This window comes from Perna viridis, chromosome 10 (assembly GCF_037379345.1).
Source record: "Perna viridis isolate PV_CMFRI_1.1 ecotype Kerala chromosome 10, ASM3737934v1, whole genome shotgun sequence".
NCBI classification, from domain to species: Eukaryota; Metazoa; Mollusca; class Bivalvia; order Mytilida; family Mytilidae; genus Perna; species Perna viridis.
This window is the reverse complement of record NC_142454.1, coordinates 33504776-33519161: the sequence shown is the minus strand read 5'-3', so window position 1 is coordinate 33519161 and position 14386 is coordinate 33504776. Positions and strand designations below refer to the sequence as shown.

The 14386-nt window shown below is 32.4% G+C and overlaps 1 protein-coding gene across 1 annotated transcript; it reads right to left on the bottom strand.

The window, feature by feature from the left end:
- Positions 1 to 438: 438 nt before the first annotated feature.
- LOC148605496 (uncharacterized) lies at positions 439 to 13590 on the bottom strand. Its single transcript, XM_088548619.1, has 8 exons — positions 13186 to 13590; positions 11446 to 11591; positions 8991 to 9128; positions 7844 to 8041; positions 6692 to 6730; positions 5415 to 5516; positions 3577 to 3898; positions 439 to 3124 (listed from the first exon to the last, which is right to left on the bottom strand). Exons 1-8 carry the CDS (start codon positions 13461 to 13463, stop codon positions 3049 to 3051), a joined length of 1299 nt encoding a protein of 432 aa, XP_088404745.1. The 5' UTR covers positions 13464 to 13590; the 3' UTR covers positions 439 to 3048.
- Between the last annotated feature and the right edge of the window lie 796 nt (positions 13591 to 14386).

The following is a 14386-nucleotide window of genomic DNA, read 5'->3' as shown; positions in this document are numbered from 1 at the left end:
CCGATTTACAAGGAAATTTCACTACTGATAGATCTCATCATCCTTTGGGTCAGGTGAGCTAAAAACAGTTGTAACTCTATCACTGATGTAACACATGCTTGGCAGAGAAGCAGTGACTACTATCTTTAAATCTGGTATGACTCGGCTGAGGGTTGAACACAAACTCAGGCAAGACTTTCAAGGTGGTTATGTACATGTTTGAAAACCAGTCAAATGATATAGGACACGTTTGTACACTTTAGACATACTATAGGGGCAGCTTTGAAACAGGGATGCCAGTGGAGTTCCTTAGAAAAAAAGGGGGTGCTTGGACACTTTTTGCCATTTTTTGTCTTTTTTACAAATGAAAATGACAAATTTTCATATTTAAAGGAGGGGTGCTAACCCCTTGCACCTTCCCACTGGTCCTGACACTGTACTGCATTATTAATAGAAAGCTTGTTTTCAATATTTTATTTGTATACATTTGAAAAATAGTACAATGAATCTGTTGTCATCAATACAACATGTATAACTGGTAAGTATCTAGTCTTTTGACTGCAAGTTACTGATCACACATACACAAAATGGTTCCTTCCTTACAGAAATTACAAGTTAAAACCATCATTAGTCCATGTAGGACTTTTAAGAATGAGTAATGGTTTCTGCATTTTATGAAGACTTTAGAATTAAAGGTCATGACTAGGATACTAACCAATGCATGTAGTCTAAAAAAGATGAAGCTATATTTTTAATCGAACTATGCAGTCTCAAAATGTTTCCATCAAAAAACTGATGCAAGCATAAAAACTCCTCAGTCTTCGACAGCAAACAAAAATATTTTGCTATGCATAAATTCATTAAGTGTACAAAACCAGTAACTGTGGACAAATGACTGAATCTTAACAACAAATTTATTTTTTTATATAAAGTAAGTAATATCCTTAATCTAGGGGTAAATATAACTCTTTATATTCCTTCAATAAATCTAGCTTCTTAATATGGGGAAGTACATTCCAAATAAATTTTCTTAGGGATTTATCAAAAATTCTAGCACTTAATTAATAAATATTTTAAAATCTTACATATACATCTATATATAGTGTATACCATTCTATACCAATCTTTGAATTAAATAAAGGGGTATTTTAGTCTATCTTGACTTAGAACACCAAAGTGTTATGGATGCAATAGAATTTTGGAGAAGCATTTACAATAACTAAAGCAGTCACAAAAACCACATAATGTCATAAGAAGTGAAGTTAATGACATCAGTGATCCAAGTATTTTTTAAGTATAAGCCTTTGAAAAAATCTGGCAAAATCAATTAAATGTAAAATATGCATGTGAACAAAAAACAACCTTTTCACTCAAAGTTGTCTTTCTGTCATAAATATCACAACTTGACCTAATTGTTACAAATTGAGAAAATTTTAAATAAAGCAGATCTTGACCCTGAAGTGTTCATTTATAAATCAGAACTTGTAATGACAATGTCACCATTCTTCAAAATTGGGTGATTATTCCTTTGGTCTAATGATATAAATACTGAAACTACAGAGTCAAAATGAAGGTTTTTTTTTCTGACCATGACACCTACTGCCTGATTCTTACAAAGACTTATACTTTCAAACTCACTAGGAAACAGAAATAATGATAATTTGTGGTAAATATTTTTAAACTCTTATGTGAATCTGCAAGGATTGGCAATGTATTGACAAAACAATGGCTAATATATGCATTAAAGTGAACAAAAAATGAAGAATAAAGCTAAATGTTTTAAATTATTTGTAAATGTGTAACAAAAATAATCTTTTAGAAAAATACATGGCACAATTTTATGCTACAGTACAAAAACCAAAACACAACTTTTAAAGAATAAATTGCAGCAAAAAAAACTTCACAGGATTTGACAAAGGCACTCCCAATTTTGAAGGTAAATTGTTTTTGGGTAATAAATCACCTGATTTATCAATGACAAGGGATTTTTATTTTCCTTTAAATTTAGCTTTAACAGTATCATTCATCTTAACTTTCTAACTTTTTAGAAACAAAACAAAAAGTTTGAAATCTTTAAGAAAATAATTGCTTCCTAGCATTTTCAAAAATTGTGATTAGATGGACATGATTTTAACATGTCACTTTTAGGCATACAGAGTTCATTCATATATTCATTTGAAAATTGATAAAAGATTTTCAGGCATATAACAATCTGCTATGTTCATTACCAGTATGTATGTGTTCTCCTTCCTTGAAAATAAGTTTTAAATATTAAATTGTCTTAATGAATGCAGCATTTATTGATATCAAACACCTCATCAGAAACATATTTCCATGGTTCATTGAATTTTTTTTTCCAGATATTTCAGTCAATTCATCCTGGAACCAAGTTATAGCCCTTAATTTTTTTTTTCAAATCATACTTGCATTTCAGTAAAAGGGGCAAAATTAGTCTTCAAATAGAGTTGTAAAAGTGTAAAGATATTAGATATGTACTGTCTTTATCTGGATTTCTAGTTTTTGTACATGTATTTGGTCATTTAGAATTTAGGGACGATCTCTCAAAATTTCCTGTACATGGGTTATGATGCTTGAAACAGAAATACACTGTAATTTAAAAAAAATATCTTGATTGTACTTATATATTTTTCCCCTAATTTCACTCATCACAAATAATTCAGAAACATTATATTTTCCATATAATCAAAGCTTTTGACAGATGAAAAGATTAAAGGTGCAGGATTCAACATGTATATAATAGTGGATAACTTATGTCATAATGATATGTTGATGAACATAGAAGAATGTAATGAAATTCTGTAGTGTAAATGCACAAAGCACTTTTCCTCCCATTAGTAACTAAAGGTTGCCATTATATAATGTCCATATCACATTTTAGTATTTATCCACCACTCTAAAGCTTTAACAGAACTAAAAAAAAAATGCTTCTCATATAGACAATTAAACAAGTAAAAAATAACAAGGCTTAGCATCTTCGAGATGCCACTCAACAACAATGTCGAGCTATGATCTGTTAGTACAAATGCAGTCTGGGTGTTAAAAACTACATCAAAAACAGCCTTCTTTCCAACTATCATCCAGTCGTGTGGCAGATGATGATCTTGTGGAAGAGGGTATTCCCGATCTGTAAAATAAAAAAAAGATCATGATCGTAAAATATGAAAGTATGTTGATTTTTGTGTGATGAATAGAAATTGTTTTCAAGAATCATGTTTTTGTACTTTCCTTTCTTACTGACTGACCTTCACTACTCTTATAGATCTTGCATGGGCTTCATTTCTTCAACAGCCTTTCGGTAAAATGATAGAAACTAAAAAGGATAAAATCTGTATGAACAAGACCTGATGAAACTTTCAAATTATCAACACCAATAACATTCTTTACTTTGAGAATGCATAAAGTAAAACTTAGTGCAGGGAGTTTCTCTTAAATTTTCTTTGGATTAAACTAATGACTACACACAACCCAAAGAGATGAATGTGAATATATACAATACTGTATAGGAAATGTATCATAAATGTAAAATTGGTACCCACGTAACTGTATAAGATAACTATCCTTCCCACCATGCCTTACCTTTTGACTGGTGTAGCTATCCTACTACTCTCAGGTCTGGGTATAGTTCTCCTAGGCATGCTAGATGGCTGAGGAAGACCTGTTCTTTGAGGTGATGGACCTCGCTGACTAGGCTGTCGCAGACCACTAACATTAGGTGAAACTGATCTATTAGGGGGCTGAAGGCGTGAAATCTGACGAGGTTTTGGAGACATATTTTGTTCATAATCATCACTACCACCGGAAGAATAATTGTCTAAATATGGATCACTTCCATACTGACCAGCAGATGTTTGGGGTAATCTTGACATATTTTGGTAACTTCTTCTCATTCCAGGATTTTCTGTAGAATAAACACAAACTATTTCAATAAAGACAGGAACCGTTATATAATTCAATAGGCATGAAGAATGTGTATACCAGTCTGACTTCTGACTGAATATAAAATCATTTACAGTTTCATAATCAAATTTTTTGCACTGGTTTTCAAAAATTAAAAACACATGTTCAAGGAGTAACCTTTCATCTGACAGCAGCATTAGAACCAAATATATAGGAAGATCTAAATCTAAAAGCTGATTGTAAACAAGAAGTATTCAAAACCAAAACTATCAAAAAAGGGAGACAGATCCATCACACTGAGGTTCTACCATGTGTAATACAAGGAATAAAGCCCGGGTGTTCAGTATTTTAAAATTTGTAATGCTGCAAATTTGGATAAATATGATAATAATTAGCTACTGGTACCAGTAAATAGGTAGAATTCTGCTCAACATCACAGGATAATGTCGAACTTCTTTAATACTGAACCTATGAGAACTCTTCTTTAATCTGACAATCAGTTATTCTTTGATTTAATCGTTCTTTCTGAAAATACTTCAGGACTTCATTTAAGGACGTAGACCTAGGGTCAGGGACATAACTCTTGAAATCAGTGATATGTTAGTATGATATTCAATTTCACCAAAGCCTGTCAAGCTTTCATTTGAAATGAAATCAATCCAAGTTACTTTGATGTTTACATGAGAATGATGTAAAATGCTGAATACAAACGTTTCAATGAGTTGTAAGAGTTGTGTCCCTTAACTTAGGTCTACCTCCTTAATTACTATTGATATGTCATCTGGTAATGGTCTTTTAAGTTCATTTAATCTATCAATATGCAAAATTTACTTCTTCGTTATCAGTCGAATAAATTTGGTGTCACCAAACCGCACAATACTCCACTTTTGTAATGTCAACATTGATTGTTCAAAAATAATAAATGCATTAAGTAAATCTTTAAAATAAAAAAAAAATGAACTGGTATTTTCAAATACCTAAAATATGACTTAGTTCATCTAATAACAGTAGAAAATGAAACCATAACAGATGGAATCTCTATGTAATTGTGGGTACAATTTTTTGTGATTTAGAATTTCCTTTGAAAATATAGAGGTATAACTCCATTCCACAATTTCAAAACTCCATGTCAATTGTAAATTCAGAAATTATTGTTTATGATTGCCAAAAATGTGACTGATGCTTGTTGGCAATGATTAAAACTTGAATAATGGCATTTTTTAACTTACTGATGCTGGATATTTATCAAAACTGCAAAAACGAAAACTGCATTTTGAACTAAACTTTCAAAATCACAGTAATTGATGCACGCAATAATGTCTGAGTTTACAATACCAAAAATTCCACAAACTACGGAAGTAAGTTCCTTTACAGTAGTTATTGCATTATTCACATTGTTGATTCTATAACTTTCCTACAATATGTTCTGTAGTAACTTACCTTGATTATCATTACATTTATTGAGTGACTGATTACTGGCATGTGGACTACCAGGGGGACTTTCTGTAGTATCCTACCTTGATTATTATTACAATTGTTGAGATACTGATTACTGGCATGTGGACTATCAGGGGGACTTTCTGATCCTATACTATTATTCTGACTTAGATGTCGCTCTCCTGAAATATATTGGATATTAGTCACAAGGACGAAACAGAGTTAAAAATAGTAGCCTGCCCAAGACTGGCTATCTTTTAGCAGTCTGACTAATTTTAGCAAAAATCTATATAGCCATACAGTAAATGTACTGAAAAGTTGTATTCAGGACTGGCTAGAATTTGAGTGAGTTTCCTACCCTGGGACACAATGATCATCAGTGCAAGGTTCAATATTACATTTCAACAAATATGGCCTCCATTTCACCAATAATTTCCCTCCGAATACAGACAAAACTGTGTATCTGGAAGAATTTAAGGGCATAGCACCACCTAGATATTAAAAAGTTGCAAACATTTTATGTGAAATTATATCAAAAACTGGCCTGACTTGTGTTGCTTTAATTTTATCATTTCTGCAGAGAAGGTGAAAATGAACTGTCTTGATAATTTTCTGTAACTTTTTCATATCTAGGGGATAATATACCTTAAATTTATTTTCTATATACACAGGTTTGTCTGTAGTCCGAGGGAAATTGTACTATAATGGTGAAATTGGGCCCATGTTTGTTGAAAGGTTATGATGAACCTTAATACCACATAAGATCTATATAGATATTTGATTGAAATCTTGACGTTTTCATCCATAAGTGGAGGATGATGGGTTTGACCTTTTGTATTTTATTGTTTTTCCATTGTTTTTACTGCCTGATTATTTTTCCAATCTTAGGCTACTGCCGTGATACAAATATTGGTAAATTCCACTGACAATATCACATAAAATCTACTGTGATATCACAAAAATAAAAGAATAACACTAGTTTTGAAAGTCTCATATTCATGTTTATTCCCCTGAGTTACTGAGTTGCACTGTTTCTTATAAAAAAAATTGAAATGGAACAAGTATGAAAACGGACAGGTGTTTCTAGAAAAGCAGAGGACGCTTATCATACCAGTACACTTGGTCCATGCTCCCAGTTTTTAGTGGGGTCCAAGTTGCTCATTTCCTTCAGTTACTTTGTATGTATTATTTTAGTTACTTTAAGTTCTTTGTTGTGTTTGTCAGTTTTCCATGTCTGGTCTTTGTTCCTGGATTACATTTTGTTTTCCGCTAGAATCTTGGTTCCCTTGATTACTTGATCAAACATGTGTATAAGACATATCTACATTAACAACCATTAACCATGATATTAACATACCTCTTCTAGGAGAAGATTGTGATAAACTTTGTCGCAAACCTAAAATAAAATAATTAAATAATACACATACAGGAAAACACAGGTGAGCTTTATTAATGCTTAAAGTGTCAGATGCTTTATTTCCACTAAGAACATAAAAAATTGCTTCTTGTACATCAGATTTTAGGCGTGTGAAGTGATTGTTTCTGTTGTCTCTTGTAGACTTTACAGTTCAAGATAGAAATACTTACGTATACATAAATAAGTTTTTTCTTGCTAACTATCCAACAATCATTATAATAGCTACTTTCAATTTCCTCCCCCCACCAAAAAAAAAACCATATTTTAATGTGGTCAGAGTTTAACTGTAAGTAAGCATTCACTTTTCAATTCATAACGTCTTTGAAATCAGTCTTATTCAGTCATGAAAGAATATCATTTTCATTTTATGTATGTAGCACCCCAGCTAAGAATCACGCAAAATGTGATTCATGGGTTAAAAGCCTACATATTTTTGTTTTTGATATTTTGTTTGAATTGCCATAATAAACAGAAAGTAACATTTGGTTTTTCATTAAACCCGTGTTCTATGGAGATAAAAATTATATAGAATGCACTGTAGATTTCAAAATTAAAAGAGATAACTCTGCAAATGACAGTGAAATACAATAGAATCTATTGGATTTTCAATGTTGAATATCCCCTAAGAGCAGGCAGATTTGAATGAATAATTACACATTTCTTAATACAGAGCCTTAAAACAACTTAATAACAAAAATAAAATTATGTAGCCTATTTTGGGGTGTAGCACATTTTTTTGGATTTTGCATGATGCTTACAAAGACCGCTACTTAAATACTATATTCGATTAAAAGCTCCTTATAGCAAGTGTTGACCGTTAATATATCAGACTGACTCTAAATAAAGTTTTCTATCTTATCTTAAATGAAGTTTGACAAGCCAGTTTTAATTAAGAAAATATCAGAAAAAATCAATTTCATTCTTGTACATCATAAACAAAAAAGAAAAAAAATTACTGTGAATGCATACACCTGGTGCAAATTTTTTTGTACTCTTCAAATACTGTCTTAGACTGCTTATTGACTTATTAGCTTAAATGATGGCAATAGCTTTCAAATTCTTTAAACTTGTTCTAGAATCTGCAATACTTACTTTCTTCTTGTAATTTAGCTAAATTTTCTATATCTGATACATTAGGATGATTAACACTATCTGCTTCATTAACTGGTACTTCTGGTTTTGATGGTGACTTCATACTTATTTGAGTTCGATTTGTTCTCTTCGGTCGTGTAAATGTTCCACTGTCAACTTTATCTGATTTTTTAATCTGACCTATTAAACTATTGCTTCCTACAATTAGAATAAAATCAATATTTATGAAAAACCAGTAAATTTCTTACATAGAGTATGGTGGTTTCCTCATGTACAATGCTGAAAATCTGTGAAGTTCAATGCTGAAAACTACATACATGTAAATTTTTATTTGTATCTTACTAATTATCATAAATCTAAACAGTTGAACACATGTGTTTAATCAATTTATAAAGACAGTATAAATATTTAAATCACAACTACCCAGGTACTTACAGTAAAACTTGTTTTAACTGTGACACATCATAATAAATCATAAAAATTAATATACTTTTATAATTCAAATTAACTATTTGAATTGATTGTGCAACATGTATGTGTATTTACCAAATTATGCATATTGCACATGTGTTTGTGATTGGGAGTGTTATTCAAGTAAATCAGTAACTCAGTTAAACAAGAATTCATATGCTCCCAAAGGGTGCTTATATGGTTGCATTATCAACTGGGTCCACTAAACTTTGCCTAGAAAAGTATCAATATCTAGTTTGCACCTTCATGCAGGCATGGCAACTCTATTTTCGTATACTGTAAATGTGATTGTGAAACAAACCCATCTTGGGCAACATTTGCTAGCTTTGATAATTAATTAATTAATACAAATCAAATCATAGCTTTTTCAAAGACAAGAATGGCAAAATGGTCAAAAGTATGATCGCACCCAAATGTTTAAGAAAATGACACTATCAGTCTTACCCATAATTCCTTGCCGGACTATTCAGCCCAACCGTAACAATTATTGGGACAAATTAAACCGTACTGGAAGGTAATTAAAATAAAATAACAAGGCTGATAAATTGAAATGTAGTATGAATTTATGCTTCTTCTGGAGCATTCCAAGTTTAACTTGTCTCATATCAAAGGAAACATAAAAAGGTTTTCCCCCCATGCTTCTGTATGTACGGCAATTTTGTCTACTGTTTCATACCAAATGATGATGCTAAAGACTTCCTTGTCATGGGTTTACTGTTATAAACTGGTGTACTGTCAGCAGAATAACTCATCTGGGTATAGCTCCTAGGGGTACTGTAGCTACCAAACTGTGGAGTACTACAACTTCTGCTCACTGAAGAAAAGTAATGCCACTTCATAAATATACATGTCAATAAAATATTTTAGATCAATCTTTTCAAATAAATCACATAGTGATCGTAAAGATACAGGTGTTGAGTGAGGACCACACCTAAAATTTAATTATTTTTTGAAGTTTTTACTGAAAAGTAACCTAAAAATCACTTGCTTCTAAACAACAATAGCTGCACTGTTATAAGCACAAGATAGGCCAAACCCAACTATAAAAAAAAATTCAATAAATAAAAGTAGAGGTTCTAAAGAGCCTGGTTCTATAAGAAACATACTATTTTTGTAAAAGCGACCATGCTTTATCTTGGAATAAAATTCCTATGCTCATACCTAAAGAACAATGAAGTCATTTTTCATTAAATTCTGCCTAGTAGTTTCTGAGGAGAAATTTTTTCTTAAGTAATACTATTAAAAATAGCAAAAAGATGTAGAAGAAGGGTAAGAACTACAACATGGCTTAACAGATTTACACGAAAATTTGATCACTGATAGATCTCATCATGTTTCAACATTTTTACTTTGTCTGAATTTGGCTAAACCTAATACCTTGGGAAATGTATGCAAAAATCTTCCATCTGACCCCTACATGTATGTTCTACTTTCAGTAACAGCTGCCATGTTATTTGTAGGATAAAGAATCCCCATATCAATTATATGCAGAATGCCATAAAGAACATTCATACCAAGTTTGGGTCAAATTGACCAAGTTGTTTTAGAGGAGAAGAGTTTTGAAAAATTGTTAATGACGATGGATGCCCAGTGATGCCCATTTGGCCAGGTGAGCAAAATAAATGAACAAATACACTAATACAAGAAAAAACCATATCAGTCAGATTGCAGACATGACAAAAATCAATAAACTAAAATACCGATAATATACTTATTTTGACATGCTATCAACTTTCTTTATACTGTAGAATCTAAACTTACATTAGATTGCACATGATTTTGCTCATTTATAGCTAAATGGGTCAAGGGATTTTTATCATTTTTGAGATTCCAGGTAAAGTCCATTTGAATCATGAAAGGGAATTTCCTTGATATCACTTAATTTTAAAATAGAAATGCCATTGTGAGAAAACTCGTAAGTGTGAGTCTTACATATTTGTAATTAAAAAAACTTTTGCACGCTTACAAAAAGAATTTCCTTTTTTACAATATGAAGTGTACAGTTAATTAGTAAATTATTGATTACTGTCAACTGAATTCTAGTTAGTAGAACAAAAGTTTTCTGTCATCCACCTTGTCTCCACTTAAAGTAAGATTGGAAATAAAATTGCCTCATTTCAACACTTTCCAATTGTTTTTTTCTGTACATAACTGAAATGTTGTTAAACTTCAGTTTGTTTGTTTGTTTGTTGGGGTTTAACGTCCGAGCAGCAATATTTCAGCTATATTCAGACAATGAACATGAAACGGATGATAAAATGAACATGAAATGAAAAAAGAAAGGATGGGTCACAAGGATAATAAGGTCGACAAATTTTGATTGCCACTGGAAAAAGGGGGGATGGGTAAGGTTGGGCAATTTAGCCTCCTGTGGCGGAGCGCAAAGGTTCCTGCTCCTATCGAATATCACAGCAGGGTTCTTTAACGTGCGAGGAACGTGGCATCTTTCCCAACACGGTGCACCACTATGGTTTGCGGTCAGGTTTTCCGTATTATAGCCTGACAACCCCAGCATGTAACACGCCAGGGGTACCCCATTCCACCACCCGGGGCACACATCTCAGTTGCTCTGTGGGCAGAGCGCCTAGCCCCTGGATAGTTTCTGAGCACTATTTAGACTCCATATACGACAAGCTTAGCGCTGCTGCAGGCCTACTCTTTTAACACCCGGACCTGCACGGGGCGTTAAACTTCAGAAATATATCATTGTTTTGGTCAGAGTTCCTGAAAACATGTACTACATGTACATTGTTGTATACTGTCAGTCTGATGTCTGATAAAGTGAAATGTTTTCAGACCCAAATATACTCCAAAATTTCTATGTATTACAGCAATGAAAAAATATCTTAACTACACTGTAAGTCAGACATGGGTCCTGCACTGATGCTCAAGAAGGAGGACAGGCCTCTATTTTGCTCATCAGGTCAGACAAATCTGACAAACTCAGTATGCAGACAGAATAAGTGAACTTATATGTAAAGTAGTTATATTATGAATATCTTACCGTGTATTTGCCAGAATGCATGAAAAATCCATTTTTATGTTTCAAATTCATAATGAAAATTTTTTGTAAATTTGTAATACATGAACATTTGTATTGTAGAAACAATACACATTTTGTTATTTCTTACTTCTAGCGGCTTCATCCAATTTATATATAAGAGACTTCTTTACAGATTCCACCTCTGGGCTAGGATGATCCAGTTCTTTTCTTACCCATTTGTATGGACTGACCCTATGCTGTGATGGAGTTGGAGGTTTAGGAGAAGAATACAACCTAAAATAAAGTGAATAGTATTTGAATATCATAAAACCAAATGCAAGTTTGATGAAAGTAGAATTACAGTATGTAACAGTAGACATATATTTATGTACATGTAATTTCCACATTTGTTTTATGAAGTTTTCAACAAAGCAAAACCTTTCAAAACCATAATTTAATGTTATTTAATATTCAGGCTTTCCAACAGACTACTTAGTACTGTTTTATCTAAAAAAAAAAGCACTACATGCATGCGAAATTCAAGGAAGAAAACTGTTATTGCATATGAATTTTCTTTTCATGATCAGTCCAGGTGTTTCTAGCTCAATATATCACAAATTATTTGTTGGACACTTAAATACATTTACAACTAATGATGTCTAATGCAGTCCAGGGATCTCCATGGATCAAAATGAACACACTACTCACTCTCCGGTTGGACAAATTTTCATCATATGGCGCGTGTCCTTTCACACAGAAAATAAATTGCCAAAGAAAGTATGATAAGGTTGAATGAGACATATAAAAGCACAAGCTACAACATAGAAATTAACAATCAACAATGGTATTTTTTCTGTATTGTCTATTTCAATTATATCAGGGTAAAGTTTTCTCTTCCCTAGGCTTGACCATACATGTAGGTCCACAGCTCTAGTGAAATTAAAATCACTGGTAGGTGTGGTCATTTTGTTGATACAGTTATACCATTAAACAAGTTCCTTATAATTTAACCACAAGAACTTATATATAAATGCCAAGAAATTTAAGATTGCCTTCCTTCCTCTCATGCTTTCTGATCACATCGATATTTGTCAAATAGAATTCAACTCTTGATACTTTCTCTATTTTATTCAATGAAAAATTATCAAATTTAATCATTTAGAAAACAGTAGAAATCATTCAGCTTATTTGCATCTTATTGATTTTGTCGACGGTGATAATCGCAAATTTGACAGATCCAAGATTTGTTTACAGGCGCGTTTCACTCCCTGACATATCAACCCTAGAAAATTATCCATCAAAACATTGTTTTAATGTTAGAATAAAGACGCATGCCAATCATATTGATTTATGATAAGTATAGGTGGTTAATAAGCTAGAGTAATTGTGAAATAAAGTGCCGATTTGGAATGCGAATTTGAATACATGGTGTTCGATTTTAATTCATGGCACAAGGAAATAACACATGACGCAGCGCCATGCAAAAAGAAGTAATGGAGAACCCTGCAGTGTTAGATTTAATATATATATATATGCATTTTAATGTACAGATGTACATGTATGTATAGATAATTCATGATTATATTTGATATGCATATTTTTTTAATAATCATTGCACATGTACATCTTGGATATTTCAATAAGTACATGCATATGCTTTCTCTACACACATACATGTCCATGTATATCTAAACTTAAAGTAACTTCTTAAGTACATTTGTACAAGTAAATGTGCAAATTTAATTTTAAAAAATCACATAAAAACATATGTATCAAAACCTCTTCACCATTAATGAATGAAGAAATACAAGTTTCATTCATTTAATTCCCGAAATAATCTTTGTACATTGTACACTCCTTAAGAACACCTGTTGAAATCATTATTTACCAACTGTCTTCTTCATCTTTCACAGCGAGTTTCTCGATGTCTACCAGCTCACTGTCCTCTTCAGAGAAAGCAGCTTGACTTTTAATGTTTATTGACTCGGGAATATTGTTATTATTGTTCACAGTCAAAGTACCATGGTCTGTTTCACCGTTCCTGACAGGTTCTTGTTGTTTTTGTCTTGAGCGAAGGACTTCGTTTTGCTTCTCTAGCTTCTTTACTAAATCCTGAAGCTTTTTAACTTCGGCTTCAGGATCAATAAAAGCATTATCAGTATCCATTACTATAGTTCATGTAATATGCGTCATTCAAAGTGACTAATAATTAGGATTTAATCGACTTAGGACAAAAATAATCTTTACAACATCCATTTTGTTTTGTTCATTGACGCATGCGCTTGACCCATTTCCGGCAACCCCATTTCGTGAGGTAATGGCTAGAATTACACTAAGTGTGTAAAACAATAATTCACAAGTCAAATGGACCGCCGAAAAAGAAGGTGTTGAAAGGTTACAGACCACCAATTCAACCAATGAGCATTTGGAACGTACGCAAAAATAGTCCTACGCAGAAATTACCCCTGTTCCTCATAGTGCTGTGAAAAAAGTTCTCATCTTATTTTAAAAATTTAAACAGTTTCTGAAAGGAAAAACATTTCTGTACATTTTATAGGTGCATTTTGCTTCTTGTGATGTGAAGCCTAATCTCCATAATGATTTTTAAATATACCCCTATCTTGTGAAAACACTGGGATTTCCCATGCTATTTATAGACCCTTCACTTCCGGTGACCAGTACTGCACTGCAAGTCTGCTAACCCCACATGCCATTCTGAGGATTGTGAGCTGACATATGTAGAATCATGCTGATATATAGTCATCTGCAGGTTAAAGTTAAGGTAAAGTCCAGAGAAGCCATTGGATATTGTGAAATTAGCATAGAAGCCTATGGGAAGTGGAATTAGTGGTTTTTAGCCTTAAGATGAAGCCATGGCAAAATGAAAAGTTTCTTGAAATAGCTTTAAACTACTTGAAGATCTTGTTAACTTTGCCATGAGAGGAATACACTACAAAAATCCTTCAAAATATGCATTTTTTTAAGTTATAGGTCCAAATTATGGAAAATTGGTCTTTTTGGCTGATTTTGATGTCCTATCTTGTAAAAAGTGTAGAAAATTTAGTAAAAATATCAAATATTAAACTTTG